Source organism: Taudactylus pleione, unplaced genomic scaffold (assembly GCF_031769625.1).
Source record: "Taudactylus pleione unplaced genomic scaffold, aTauple2 ptg001379l, whole genome shotgun sequence".
Taxonomy (NCBI): Eukaryota; Metazoa; Chordata; class Amphibia; order Anura; family Myobatrachidae; genus Taudactylus; species Taudactylus pleione.
In genome coordinates this window covers 5,311-23,405 of record NW_028285779.1, presented here as the reverse complement: position 1 = coordinate 23,405, position 18,095 = coordinate 5,311, and the positions used below count along the sequence as shown (strand labels likewise).

General features: G+C 42.3%; 1 protein-coding gene across 1 annotated transcript in view; it reads right to left on the bottom strand.

Annotated features, from left to right (window-relative positions):
• Positions 1-15,837, bottom strand: part of PRPF38A (pre-mRNA processing factor 38A) — a 41,779-nt gene extending 25,942 nt beyond the window's left edge. Inside the window, exon 1 of the mRNA XM_088463462.1 lies at positions 15,683-15,837. Coding sequence (XP_088319588.1) covers positions 15,683-15,819 — 137 coding nt within the window. The 5' untranslated portion in view covers positions 15,820-15,837. The remainder of the gene's footprint in view (positions 1-15,682) is intronic.
• Between the last annotated feature and the right edge of the window lie 2,258 nt (positions 15,838-18,095).

The following is an 18,095-nucleotide window of genomic DNA, read 5'->3' as shown; positions in this document are numbered from 1 at the left end:
CAGCAGAAGTACTACATGTCATACTGTTACCTCCCATCATTACACACAGCAGAAATACTACATGTCATACTGTTACCTCCATCATTACACACAGCAGAAGTACTGCATGTCATACTGTTACCTCCATCATTACACACAGCAGAAGTACTACATGTCATACTGTTACCTCCATCATTACACAGCAGAAGTAGTTACCTCCCATCATTACACACAGAAGAAGTACTACATGTCATACTGTTACCTCCATCATTACACAGCAGAAGTACTACATGTCATACTGTTACCTCCCATCATTACACACAGCAGAAGTACTACATGTCATACTGTTACCTCCATCATTACACACAGCAGAAGTACTACATGTCATACTGTTACCTCCCATCATTACACACAGCAGAAGTACTACATGTCATACTGTTACCTCCCATCATTACACACAGCAGAAGTACTGCATGTCATACTGTTACCTCCATCATTACACACAGCAGAAGTACTGCATGTCATACTGTTACCTCCCATCATTACACACAGCAGAAGTACTGCATGTCATACTGTTACCTCCCATCATTACACACAGCAGAAGTACTGCATGTCATACTGTTACCTCCATCATTACACAGCAGAAGTAGTTACCTCCCATCATTACACACAGAAGAAGTACTACATGTCATACTGTTACCTCCATCATTACACAGCAGAAGTACTACATGTCATACTGTTACCTCCCATCATTACACACAGCAGAAGTACTACATGTCATACTGTTACCTCCATCATTACACACAGCAGAAGTACTACATGTCATACTGTTACCTCCCATCATTACACACAGCAGAAGTACTACATGTCATACTGTTACCTCCATCATTACACACAGCAGAAGTACTACATGTCATACTGTTACCTCTATCATTACACACAGCAGAAGTACTACATGTCATACTGTTACCTCCATCATTACACTCAGCAGAAGTACTACATGTCATACTGTTATCTCCATCATTACACACAGCAGAAGTACTGCATGTCATACTGTTACCTCCATCATTACACAGCAGAAGTAGTTACCTCCCATCATTACACACAGAAGAAGTACTACATGTCATACTGTTACCTCCATCATTACACAGCAGAAGTACTACATGTCATACTGTTACCTCCCATCATTACACACAGCAGAAGTACTACATGTCATACTGTTACCTCCATCATTACACACAGCAGAAGTACTACATGTCATACTGTTACCTCCCATCATTACACACAGCAGAAGTACTGCATGTCATACTGTTACCTCCCATCATTACACACAGCAGAAGTACTGCATGTCATACTGTTACCTCCATCATTACACACAGCAGAAGTACTGCATGTCATACTGTTACCTCCATCATTACACAGCAGAAGTAGTTACCTCCCATCATTACACACAGAAGAAGTACTACATGTCATACTGTTACCTCCATCATTACACAGCAGAAGTACTACATGTCATACTGTTACCTCCCATCATTACACACAGCAGAAGTACTACATGTCATACTGTTACCTCCATCATTACACACAGCAGAAGTACTACATGTCATACTGTTACCTCCCATCATTACACACAGCAGAAGTACTACATGTCATACTGTTACCTCCATCATTACACACAGCAGAAGTACTACATGTCATACTGTTACCTCTATCATTACACACAGCAGAAGTACTACATGTCATACTGTTACCTCCATCATTACACTCAGCAGAAGTACTACATGTCATACTGTTATCTCCATCATTACACACAGCAGAAGTACTGCATGTCATACTGTTACCTCCATCATTACACAGCAGAAGTAGTTACCTCCCATCATTACACACAGAAGAAGTACTACATGTCATACTGTTACCTCCATCATTACACAGCAGAAGTACTACATGTCATACTGTTACCTCCCATCATTACACACAGCAGAAGTACTACATGTCATACTGTTACCTCCATCATTACACACAGCAGAAGTACTACATGTCATACTGTTACCTCTATCATTACACACAGCAGAAGTACTACATGTCATACTGTTACCTCCATCATTACACTCAGCAGAAGTACTACATGTCATACTGTTATCTCCATCATTACACACAGCAGAAGTACTGCATGTCATACTGTTACCTCCATCATTACACACAGCAGAAGTACTGCATGTCATACTGTTACCTCCATCATTACACAGCAGAAGTAGTTACCTCCCATCATTACACACAGCAGAAGTACTACATGTCATACTGTTACCTCCATCATTACACAGCAGAAGTACTACATGTCATACGGTTACCTCCATCATTAGACAGCAGAAGTACTACATGTCATACTGTTACCTCCATCATTACACACAGCAGAAGTACTACATGTCATACTGTTACCTCCATCATTACACACAGCAGAAGTACTACATGTCATACTGTTACCTCCATCATTACACACAGCAGAAGTACTACATGTCATACTGTTACCTCCCATCATAACACACAGCAGAAGTACTACATGTCATACTGTTACCTCCCATCATTACACACAGCAGAAGTACTACATGTCATACTGTTACCTCCCATAATTACACACAGCATAAGTACTACATGTCATACTGTTACCTCCCATAATTACACACAGCAGAAGTACTAAATGTCATACTGTTACCTCTATCATTACACACAGCAGAAGTACTACATGTCATACTGTTACCTCCCATCATTACACACAGCAGAAGTACTGTTACCTCCCATCATTACTCAGCAGAAGTACTGTTACCTCCCATCATTACACTCAGCAGAAGTACTACATGTCATACTGTTACCTCCCATCATTACACACAGCAGAAGTAGTTACCTCCCATCATTACACACAGCAGAAGAACTGCATGTCATACTGTTACCTCCATCATTACACACAGCAGAAGTACTACATGTCATACTGTTACCTCCAATCACTACACACAGCAGAAGTACTACATGTCATACTGTTACCTCCTACATTAGACAGCAGAAGTACTACATGTCATACTGTTACCTCCCATCATTACACACAGCAGAAGTACTGTTACCTCCCATCATTACTCAGCAGAAGTACTGTTACCTCCCATCATTACACACAGCAGAAGTACTACATGTCATACTGTTACCTCCCATCATTACACACAGCAGAAGTACTGTTACCTCCCATCATTACACACAGCAGAAATACTACACGTCATACTGTTACCTCCATCATTACACACAGCAGAAGTACTACATGTCATACGGTTACCTCCATCATTACACACAGCAGAAGAACTGCATGTCATACTGTTACCTCCATCATTACACACAGCAGAAGTACTACATGTCATACTGTTACATCCCATCATTACACACAACAGAAGAACTACATGTCCTACTGTTACCTCCCATCATTACACACATCAGAAATACTACATGTCATACTGTTACCTCCCATCATTACACTCAGCAAAAGTAGTTACCTCCCATCATTACACTCAGCAGTAGCACTGCATGTCATACAGTTACCTCCATCATTGCACACAGCAGAAGTACTACATGTCATGCTGTTACCTCCCATCATTACACACAGCAGAAGTAGTTACCTCCCATCATTACACACAGCAGAAGTACTACATGTCATACTGTTACCTCCCATCATTACACACAGCAGAAGTACTACATGTCATACTGTTACCTCCCATCATTACACACAGCAGAAGTACTACATGTCATACTGTTACCTCCATCATTACACACAGCAGAAGTACTGCATGTCATACTGTTACCTCCCATCATTACACACAGAAGTACTACATGTCATTCTGTTATCTCCATCATTACACACAGCAGAAGTACTACATGTCATACTGTTACCTCCATCATTACACACAGCAGAAGTACTACATGTCATACTGTTACCTCCATCATTACACACAGCAGAAGTACTGCATGTCATACTGTTACCTCCATCATTACACACAGCAGAAGTACTACATGTCATACTGTTACCTCCCATCATTACACACAGTAGAAGTACTACATGTCATACTGTTACCTCTATCATTACACACAGCAGAAGTACTACATGTCATACTGTTACCTCCATCATTACACACAGCAGAAGTACTGCATGTCATACTGTTACCTCCATCATTACACACAGCAGAAGTACTGCATGTCATACTGTTACCTCCCATCATTACACAGCAGAAGTACTACATGTCATACTGTTACCTCCCATCATTACACACAGCAGAAGTACTACATGTCATACTGTTACCTCCATCATTACACACAGCAGAAGTACTACATGTCATACTGTTACCTCCATCATTGCACACAGCAGAAGTACTACATGTCATACTGTTACCTCCATCATTGCACACAGCAGAAGTACTACATGTCATACTGTTACCTCCATCATTACACACAGCAGAAGTACTACATGTCATTCTGTTACCTCCATCATTACACACAGCAGAAGTACTACATGTCATACTGTTACCTCCCATTATTACACACAGCAGAAGTACTACATGTCATACTGTTACCTCCATCATTACACACAGCAGAAGTACTGCATATCATACTGTTACCTCCCATCATTACACACAGCAGAAGTACTACATGTCATACTGTTACCTCCCATCATTACACACAGCAGAAGTAGTTACCTCCCATCATTACACAGCAGAAATACTACATGTCATACTGTTACCTCCATCATTACACTCAGCAGAAGTAGTTACCTCCCATCATTACACACAGCAGAAGTACTACATGTCATACTGTTACCTCCCATCATTACACACAGCAGAATTACTACATGTCATACTGTTACCTCCCATCATTACACACAGCAGAAGTACTACATGTCATACTGTTACCTCCATCATTACACACAGCAGAAGTACTGCATGTCATACTGTTACCTCCCATCATTACACACAGCAGAAGTACTACGTCATACTGTTATCTCATTCATTACACTCAGCAGAAGTAGTTACCTCCCATCATTACACACAGCAGAAGTACTACATGTCATACTGTTACCTCCATCATTACACACAGCAGAAGTACTGCATGTCATACTGTTACCTCCCATCATTACACACAGCAGAAATACTGCATGTCATACTGTTACCTCCATCATTACACAGAAGAAGTACTACATGTCATACTGTTACCTCCCATCATTACACACAGCAGAAGTACTACATGTCATACTGTTACCTCTATCATTACACACAGCAGAAGTACTACATGTCATACTGTTACCTCCATCATTACACTCAGCAGAAGTAGTTACCTCCCATCATTACACACAGCAGAAGTACTACATGTCATACTGTTATCTCCATCATTACACACAGCAGAAGTACTACATGTCATACTGTTACCTCCATCATTACACACAGCAGAAGTACTGCATGTCATTCTGTTACCTCCATCATTACACACAGCAGAAGTACTACATGTCATACTGTTACCTCCATCATTACACACAGCAGAAGTACTACATGTCATACTGTTACCTCCATCATTACACACAGCAGAAGTACTACATGTCATTCTGTTACCTCCATCATTACACACAGCAGAAGTACTACATGTCATTCTGTTACCTCCATCATTACACAGCAGAAGTACTACATGTCATACTGTTACCTCCATCATTACACAGCAGAAGCACTACATTTCATACTGTTACCTCCATCATTACACACAGCAGAAGCAGTTACCTCCCATCATTACACAGAAGAAGTACTACATGTCATACTGTTACCTCCATCATTACACACAGCAGAAGTACTACATGTCATACTGTTACCTCCATCATTATACTCAGCAGAAGCAGTTACCTCCCATCATTACACAGAAGAAGTACTACATGTCATACTGTTACCTCCCATCATTACACACAGCAGAAGTACTACATGTCATACTGTTACCTCTATCATTACACACAGCAGAAGTACTACATGTCATACTGTTACCTCCATCATTATACTCAGCAGAAGTAGTTACCTCCCATCATTACACAGCAGAAAAACTACATGTCATACTGTTACCTCCATCATTGCACACAGCAGAAGTACTACATGTCATACTGTTACCTCCCATCATTACACACAGCAGAAGTACTACATGTCATACTGTTACCTCCCATCATTACACACAGCAAAAGTACTACATGTCATACTGTTACCTCCCATCATTACACTCAGCAGAAGTACTACATGTCATACTGTTACCTCCATCATTACACACAGCAGAAGTACTACATGTCATACTGTTACCTCCCATCATTACACACAGCAGAAGTACTGCTTGTCATACTGTTACCTCCATCATTACACACAGCAGAAGTACTACATGTCATACTGTTACCTCCCATCATTACACTCAGCAGAAGTAGTTCCCTCCCATCATTACACAGCAGAAAAACTACATGTCATACTGTTACCTCCCATCATTACACACAGCAGAAGTACTACATGTCATACTGTTACCTCCCATCATTACACACAGCAGAAGTACTGCATGTCATACTGTTACCGCCCATCATTACACAGCAGAAGTACTACATGTCATACTGTTACCTCCATCATTACACACAGCAGAAGTACTGCATGTCATACTGTTACCTCCATCATTACACAGCAGAAGTACTACATGTCATACTGTTACCTCTCATCATTACACTCAGCAGAAGTAGTTCCCTCCCATCAATACACACAGCAGAAGTACTACATGTCATACTGTTACCTCCATCATTGCACACAGCAGAAGTACTACATGTCATACTGTTACCTCCCATCATTACACTCAGAAGTAGTTACCTCCCATCATTACACAGCAGAAGTACTACATGTCATACTGTTACCTCTATCATTACTCACAGCAGAAGTACTACATGTCATACTGTTACCTCCCATCATTACACACAGCAGAAGCATTGCATGTCATACTGTTACCTCCATCATTACACACAGCAGAAGTACTACATGTCATACTGTTACCTCCATCATTGCACACAGCAGAAGTACTACATGTCATACTGTTACCTCCCATCATTACACGCAGAAGTACTGCTTGTCATACTGTTACCTCCCATCATTACACACAGCAGAAGTACTACATGTCATACTGTTACCTCCCATCATTACACTCAGCAGAAGTACTACATGTCATACGGTTACCTCCATCATTACACTCAGCAGAAGTAGTTACCTCCCATCATTACACACAGCAGAAGTACTACATGTCATACTGTTACCTCTATCATTACACACAGCAGAAGTACTACATGTCATACTGTTACCTCCCATCATTACACACAGCAGAAGTACTACATGTCATACTGTTACCTCCATCATTACACTCAGCAGAAGTAGTTACCTCCCATCATTACACAGCAGAAATACTACATGTCATACTGTTACCTCCATCATTACACTCAGCAGAAGTAGTTACCTCCCATCATTACACACAGCAGAAGTACTACATGTCATACTGTTACCTCCATCATTACACACAGCAGAAGTACTACATGTCATACTGTTACCTCCCATCATTACACACAGCAGAAGTACTACATGTCATACTGTTACCTCCATCATTACACACAGCAGAAGTACTACATGTCATACTGTTACCTCCCATCATTACACACAGCAGAAGCACTGCATGTCATACTGTTACCTCCCATCATTACACACAGCAGAAGTACTACATGTCATACTGTTACCTCCATCATTACACTCAGAAGTAGTTACCTCCCATCATTACACAGCAGAAGTACTACATGTCATACTGTTACCTCTATCATTACTCACAGCAGAAGTACTACATGTCATACTGTTACCTCCCATCATTACACACAGCAGAAGCATTGCATGTCATACTGTTACCTCCATCATTACACACAGCAGAAGTACTACATGTCATACTGTTACCTCCATCATTGCACACAGCAGAAGTACTACATGTCATACTGTTACCTCCCATCATTACACGCAGAAGTACTGCTTGTCATACTGTTACCTCCCATCATTACACACAGCAGAATTACTACATGTCATACTGTTACCTCCCATCATTACACACAGCACAAGTACTACATGTCATACTGTTACCTCCATCATTACACTCAGCAGAAGTACTACATGTCATACTGTTACCTCCATCATTACACACAGCAGAAGTACTACATGTCATACTGTTATCTCCATCATTACACACAGCAGAAGTACTACATGTCATACTGTTACCTCCATCATTACACACAGCAGAAGTAGTTACCTCCCATCATTACACAGCAGAAAAACTACATGTCATACTGTTACCTCCATCATTGCACACAGCAGAAGTACTACATGTCATACTGTTACCTCCCATCATTACACACAGCAGAAGTACTGCTTGTCATACTGTTACCTCCCATCATTACACACAGCAGAAGTACTACATGTCATACTGTTACCTCCCATCATTACACTCAGCAGAAGTACTACATGTCATACTGTTACCTCCATCATTACACACAGCAGAAGTACTGCATGTCATACTGTTACCTCCCATCATTACACACAGCAGAAGTACTACATGTCATACTGTTACCTCCCATCATTACACACAGCAGAAGTACTACATGTCATACTGTTACCTCCCATCATTACACACAGCAGAAGTACTGCATGTCATACTGTTACCTCCCATCATTACACAGCAGAAGTACTACATGTCATACTGTTACCTCCATCATTACACACAGCAGAAGCAGTTACCTCCCATCAATACACAGCAGAAGTACTACATGTCATACTGTTACCTCCATCATTACACACAGCAGAAGTACTACATGTCATACTGTTATCTCCATCATTACACTCAGCAGAAGTACTACATGTCATACGGTTACCTCCATCATTACACACAGCAGAAGTAGTTACCTCCCATCATTACACACAGCAGAAGTACTACATGTCATACTGTTACCTCCCATCATTACACACAGCAGAAGCACTACATGTCATACTGTTACCTCCATCATTACACACAGCAGAAGTACTACATGTCATACTGTTACCTCCCATCATTACACAGCAGAAGTACTACATGTCATACTGTTACCTCCATCATTACACTCAGCAGAAGTACTACATGTCATACTGTTACCTCCCATCATTACAAAGCAGAAATACTACATGTCATACTGTTACCTCCATCATTGCACACAGCAGAAGTACTACATGTCATACTGTTACCTCCCATCATTACACACAGCAGAAATACTACATGTCATACTGTTACCTCCCATCATTACACACAGCAGAAATACTACATGTCATACTATTACCTCCATCATTACACACAGCAGAAGTACTACATGTCATACTGTTACCTCCCATCATTACACAGCAGAAGTACTACATGTCATACTGTTACTTCCATCATTACACACAGCAGAAGTACTACATGTCATACTGTTACCTCCCATCATTACACAGCAGAAGTACTACATGTCATACTGTTACCTCCATCATTACACACAGCAGAAATACTACATGTCATACTGTTACCTCCCATCATTACACAGCAGAAGTACTACATGTCATACTGTTACTTCCATCATTACACACAGCAGAAGTACTGCATGTCATACTGTTACCTCCATCATTACACACAGCAGAAGTACTGCATGTCATACTGTTACCTCCATCATTACACACAGCAGAAGTACTACATGTCATACTGTTACCTCCATCATTACACACAGCAGAAGTACTACATGTCATACTGTTACCTCCCATCATTACACACAGCAGAAGTACTACATGTCATACTGTTACCTCCATCATTACACACAGCAGAAGTACTGCATATCATACTGTTACCTCCATCATTACACACAGCATAAGTACTACATGTCATACTGTTACCTCCCATCATTACACTCAGCAGAAGCACTACATGTCATACTGTTACCTCCCATCATTACACACAGCAGAAGTACTACATGTCATACTGTTACCTCCATCATTACACTCAGCAGAAGTAGTTACCTCCCATCATTACACACAGCAGAAGTACTACATGTCATACTGTTACCTCTATCATTACACACAGCAGAAGTACTACATGTCATACTGTTCCCTCCCATCATTACACACAGCAGAAGTACTACATGTCATACTGTTACCTCCATCATTACACTCAGCAGAAGTAGTTACCTCCCATCATTACACAGCAGAAATACTACATGTCATACTGTTACCTCCATCATTACACTCAGCAGAAGTAGTTACCTCCCATCATTACACACAGCAGAAGTACTACATGTCATACTGTTACCTCTATCATTACACACAGCAGAAGTACTACATGTCATACTGTTACCTCCCATCATTACACACAGCAGAAGTACTACATGTCCTACTGTTACCTCCATCATTACACTCAGCAGAAGTAGTTACCTCCCATCATTACACAGCAGAAGTACTACATGTCATACTGTTACCTCCCATCATTACACACAGCAGAAGTACTACATGTCATACTGTTACCTCCCATCATTACACTCAGCAGAAGTACTGCATGTCATACTGTTACCTCCATCATTACACTCAGCAGAAGTACTACATGTCATACTGTTACCTCCCATCATTACACAGCAGAAAAACTACATGTCATACTGTTACCTCCATTACACACAGCAGAAGTACTTTATGTTATACTGTTACCTCCATCATTACACTCAGCAGAAGTACTACATGTCATACTGTTACCTCCATCATTACACACAGCAGAAGTAGTTACCTCCCATCATTACACACAGCAGAAGTACTACATGTCATACTGTTACCTCCCATCATTACACAGCAGAACTACTACATGTCATACTGTTACCTCCCATCATTACACACAGCAGAAGTACTACATGTCATACTGTTACCTCCATCATTACACTCAGCAGAAGTACTACATGTCATACTGTTACCTCCCATCATTACACAGCAGAAATACTACATGTCATACTGTTACCTCCCATCATTACACACAGCAGAAGTACTACATGTCATACTGTTACCTCCCATCATTACACACAGCAGAAGTACTACATGTCATACTGTTACCTCCCATCATTACACTCAGCAGAATTACTACATGTCATACTGTTACCTCCCATCATTACACTCAGCAGAAGTACTGCATGTCATACTGTTACCTCCATCATTACACACAGCAGAAGTACTACATGTCATACTGTTACCTCCCATCATTACACTCAGCAGAAGTAGTTCCCTCCCATCAATACACAGCAGAAGTACTACATGTCATACTGTTACCTCCCATCATTACACACAGCAGAAGTACTACATGTCATACTGTTACCTCCCATCATTACACTCAGCAGAATTACTACATGTCATACTGTTACCTCCCATCATTACACTCAGCAGAAGTACTGCATGTCATACTGTTACCTCCATCATTACACTCAGCAGAAGTACTACATGTCATACTGTTACCTCCATCATTACACTCAGCAGAAGTACTACATGTCATACTGTTACCTCCCATGATTACACACAGCAGAAGTACTACATGTCATACTGTTACCTCCATCATTACACTCAGCAGAAGTACTACATGTCATACGGTTACCTCCATCATTACACTCAGCAGAAGTACTGCATGTCATACTGTTACCTCCATCATTACACACAGCAGAAGTACTACATGTCATACTGTTACCTCCATCATTACACTCAGCAGAAGTACTACATGTCATACTGTTACCTCCATCATTACACACAGCAGAAGTACTGTTACCTCCATCATTACACACAGCAGAAGTACTACATGTCATACTGTTACCTCCATCATTACACTCAGCAGAAGTACTGCATGTCATACTGTTACCTCCATCATTACACACAGCAGAAGTAGTTACCTCCCATCATTACACACAGCAGAAGTACTACATGTCATACTGTTACCTCCATCATTACACACAGCAGAAGTACTACATGTCATACTGTTACCTCTATAATTACACACAGCAGAAGTACTACATGTCATACTGTTACTCCCATCATTACACACAGCAGAAGTACTACATGTCATACTGATACCTCCATCATTACACACAGCAGAAGTACTACATGTCATACTGTTACCTCCATTACACTCAGCAGAAGTACTACATGTCATACTGTTACCTCCCATCATTACACACAGCAGAAGTACTGCATGTCATACTGTTACCTCCCATCATTACACAGCAGAAAAACTACATGTCATACTGTTACCTCCATCATTACACACAGCAGAAGTACTACATGTCATACTGTTACCTCCATCATTACACACAGCAGAAGTAGTTACCTCCCATCATTACACACAGCAGAAGTACTACATGTCATACTGTTACCTCCCATCATTACACAGCAGAACTACTACATGTCATACTGTTACCTCCCATCATTACACACAGCAGAAGTACTACATGTCATACTGTTACCTCCATCATTACACTCAGCAGAAGTACTACATGTCATACTGTTACCTCCCATCATTACACAGCAGAAATACTACATGTCATACTGTTACCTCCCATCATTACACACAGCAGAAGTATTACATGTCATACTGTTACCTCCCATCATTACACAGCAGAAATACTACATGTCATACTGTTACCTCCCATCATTACACACAGCAGAAGTACTACATGTCATACTGTTACCTCCATCATTACACACAGCAGAAGTACTACATGTCATACTGTTACCTCTATCATTACACACAGCAGAAGTACTACATGTCATAATGTTACCTCCCATCATTACACACAGCAGAAGTACTGCATGTCATACTGTTACCTCCATCATTACACACAGCAGAAGTACTGCATGTCATACTGTTACCTCCATCATTACACACAGCAAAAGTACTACATGTCATACTGTTACCTCCCATCATTACACTCAGCAGAAGTACTACATGTCATACTGTTACCTCCATCATTACACACAGCAGAAGTACTACATGTCATACTGTTACCTCCCATCATTACACACAGCAGAAGTACTAAATGTCATACTGTTACCTCCATCATTACACAGCAGAAGTACTACATGTCATACTGTTACCTCCCATCATTACACTCAGCAGAAGCACTGCATGTCATACTGTTACCTCCCATCATTACACACAGCAGAAGTACTACATGTCATACTGTTACCTCCCATCATTACACACAGCAGAAGTACTGCATGTCATACAGTTACCTCCCATCATTACACAGCAGAAGTACTCCATGTCATACTGTTACCTCCATCATTACACACAGCAGAAGCAGTTACCTCCCATCAATACACAGCAGAAGTACTACATGTCATACTGTTACCTCCATCATTACACAAAGCAGAAGTACTACATGTCATACTGTTACCTCCCATCATTACACAGCAGAAAAACTACATGTCATACTGTTACCTCCATCATTACACACAGCAGAAGTACTACATGTCATACTGTTACCTCCATCATTACACTCAGCAGAAGTAGTTACCTCCCATCATTACACAGCAGAAGTACTACATGTCATACTGTTACCTCCCATCATTACACAGCAGAAATACTACATGTCATACTGTTACCTCTCATCATTACACACAGCAGAAGTACTACATGTCATACTGTTACCTCCATCATTACACTCAGCAGAAGTAGTTACCTCCCATCATTACACACAGCAGAAGTACTACATGTCATACTGTTACCTCCATCATTACACACAGCAGAAGTACTACATGTCATACTGTTACCTCCCATCATTACACACAGCAGAAGTACTACATGTCATACTGTTACCTCCCATCATTACACACAGCAGAAGTACTACATGTCATACTGTTACCTCTATCATTACACACAGCAGAAGTACTACATGTCATAATGTTACCTCCCATCATTACACACAGCAGAAGTACTACATGTCATACTGTTACCTCCATCACTACACACAGCATAAGTACTACATGTCATACTGTTATCTCCCATCATTACACACAGCAGAAGTACTACATGTCATACTGTTACCTCCATCATTACACACAGCAGAAGTACTACATGTCATACTGTTACCTCTATCATTACACACAGCAGAAGTACTACATGTCATAATGTTACCTCCCATCATTACACACAGCAGAAGTACTACATGTCATACTGTTACCTCCCATCATTACACACAGCAGAAGTACTACATATCATACTGTTACCTCCCATCATTACACACAGCAGAAGTACTACATGTCATACTGTTACCTCCCATCATTACACACAGCAGAAGTACTACATGTCATACTGTTACCTCCCATCATTACACACAGCAGAAGTAGTTACCTCCCATCATTACACACAGCAGAAGTACTACATGTCATACTGTTACCTCCCATTACACACAGCAGAAGTACTACATGTCATACTGTTACCTCCATCATTACACACAGCAGAAGTACTGCATGTCATACTGTTACCTCCCATCATTACACACAGCAGAAGTACTACATGTCATACTGTTACCTCCATCATTACACACAGCAGAAGTACTACATGTCATACTGTTACCTCCCATCATTACACACAGCAGAAGTACTACATGTCATACTGTTACCTCCATCATTACACACAGCAGAAGTACTACATGTCATACTGTTACCTCCCATCATTACACACAGCAGAAGTACTGCATGTCATACTGTTACCTCCATCATTACACACAGCAGAAGTACTACATGTCATACTGTTACCTCCATCATTACACTCAGCAGAAGTAGTTACCTCCCATCATTACACACAGCAGAAGTACTACATGTCATACTGTTACCTCCATCATTACACACAGCAGAAAAACTACATGTCATACTGTTACCTCCATCATTTACACACAGCAGAAGTACTACATGTCATACTGTTACCTCCATCATTACACTCAGCAGAAGTAGTTACCTCCCATCATTACAAACAGCAGAAGTACTACATGTCATACTGTTACCTCCATCATTACACTCAGCAGAAGTAGTTACCTCCCATCATTACACACAGCAGAAGTACTACATGTCATACTGTTACCTCCATCATTACACACAGCAGAAGTACTACATGTCATACTGTTACCTCCATCATTACACTCAGCAGAAGTACTGCTTGTCATACTGTTACCTCCATCATTACACACAGCAGAAGTACTGTTACCTCCATCATTACACACAGCAGAAGTACTACATGTCATACTGATACCTCCCATCATTACACACAGCAGAAGTACTGCATGTCATACTGTTACCTCCATCATTACACACAGCAGAAATACTACATGTCATACTGTTACCTCCCATCATTACACACAGCAGAAGTACTGCATGTCATACTGATACCTCCCATCATTACACACAGCAGAAGTACTACATGTCATACTGATACCTCCCATCATTACACACAGCAGAAGTACTGCATGTCATACTGTTACCTCCATCATTACACACAGCAGAAATACTACATGTCATACTGTTACCTCCATCATTACACTCAGCAGAAGTACTGCATGTCATACTGTTACCTCCATCATTACACTCACTTAAAGTCTTCATTCTTTATAAATTCCACAATGATGTCTTTCTCTGGCTGGATCTGCAGCATTTTTAGTGCCAGACACAAGAACGGGGTGGGCTTGATGTTTCCTCCATAAACACCCCCAATAAATTTGAGTTCCATGGCTTTATCCACAACCAGCTCCGCTAGGAAAATAAGAAAAAATTGCAATATAAACTTGTGTGTATGAGATTTAATGAGACTGCTCTTGAAAACAGGTGCAGTAGGAGTGGTATTAGTGGCATCGTTTATTACACCCCCATACCTAGCGTTCCTGATCGGCTCTTTCAGAAGGGCGCAGAGTCCTGCCCAATTTTTAAACGCTAAAAATGCACCCTGCCCTTACAGCGACTGCAGTGTATCGCGGATGGGAAAGTTACGCTGAAACAGGCACCATCGGGTGAATAGATGCTGGCACGACACCGAGCCCAGCATAAGGTCAGATACGCCAACCTGACGTAGGTGGGTGGTTGTGACGTGGGTTTCACCTAAGCTGCCACCACGAACAGTATTAAAATAGCGCTCTTACGTTCGCCAAACAATTAAACACAAATATAGCATGGGCCACTCCAGGCCGTGAATTCATTACAGTACAGAGGTAACGCTGATAAAGTTTTAGGATTTATTGAGAAATATCTCCAGGGTGAAATTACAAGAAAAATAGGTGAATAAAGAAGACATACATATAATTACACAGAATGATATAAAGTAAAAAGAAAGGTATAAAGAATCAGAATCCTAAGGGGTCTTACGCTGAGATCTTAGAGAATCTGGGTGGAGGGAGCCCACCAGGCATCACGATGTGTACCACCCTTAGCTTCATATATCTGACACATGGGGTATACAAATGGCAGAAGTGCCACATACCTCATATATCTAACAAATAAGGTATACAAATGGCAGAAGTGCCACATACCTCATATATCTAACACATAAAGTATACAAATGCCAGTAGTGCCACATACCTCATATCTAACACATAAGGTATACAAATGCCAGTAGTACCACATACCTCATATATCTGACACATAAGGTATACAAATGCCAGTAGTACCACATACCTCATATATCTGACACATAAGGTATATGAATGGCAGAAGTACCACATACCGGTCGCGGCTGTAACGTCATCGGTTTGTGCTCCCTCCCCTGGTCCCAGCACTTGGTGGTGGGGGTATAAGATGAGCTTTTTTATTGTTATTATGCTATAGTACCGTGAAGATACATTAAAGGCATGGAAACGTTGGCTTTGCGAAACCTGCGCCAGTGAATTTATTCACTACCAAGTACTGCCCGGCACCCTCCCCATACACATACTGCCCGGTACCCCCCCATACACATACTGCCCCAATGTTCCCTGGCCCCCCCAAACACATACTGCCCCAACACTCCCTGCCCCCCCCATACACATACTGCCCCAACGCTCCCTGCCCCCCCCACCCCTGGCCCCCCCCCAGTACACATACTGCCCCAATGCTCCCTGGCGTCCCCCCCCAATACTGCCCCAACGCTCCCTGCCCCCCCCCCCATACACATACTGCCCCAACACTCCCTGCCCCCCCCCATACACATACTACCCCAACGCTCCCTGCCCCCCCCATACACATACTACCCCAACGCTCCCTGCACCCCCCATACACATAATACCCCAACGCTCCCTGCCCCCCCATACACATACTACCCCAACGCTCCCTGCCCCCCCCATACACATACTACCTCAACGCTCCCTGCCCCCCCCCCATACACATACTACCCCAACGCTCCCTGCCCCCCCCCATACACATACTACCCCAACGCTCCCTGCCCCCCCCCATACACATACTACCCCAACGCTCCCTGCCCCCCCCATACACATACTACCCCAACGCTCCCTGCCCCCCCCACCCATGGCCCCCCCCCCCCCGTACACATACTGCCCCAACGCTCCCTGCCACCCCCACCCCCCCCCACACACATACTGCCCCAATGCCTCGTGGCCCCCCCGAACACATACTGCCCCAATGCTCCCTGGCACAACCCGTACACATACTGCCCCAACGCTCCTGCCTCCCCCCGTACACATACTGCCCCAATGCTCCCGGCCTCCAGTCATACACATACTGCCCCAATGCTCCCTGTCCCCCCCATACACATACTGCCCCCAACGCTCCCTGCCCTCCCATACACATACTGCCCCAACGCTCCTGGCCCCCCCCGTACACATACTGCCCCAATGCTCCCTGGCCCCCCCCCCGTACACATACTGTCCCAACGCTCCCTGTCTCCCCCCCCCCCATACACATGCTGCCCCAATGCTCCCTGCCCCCCCCCCCCATACACATACTGCCCCAACGTTCCCTGTCCCCCCCATACACAAACTGCCCCAACGTTACCTGGCACACCCCCATACACATACTCCC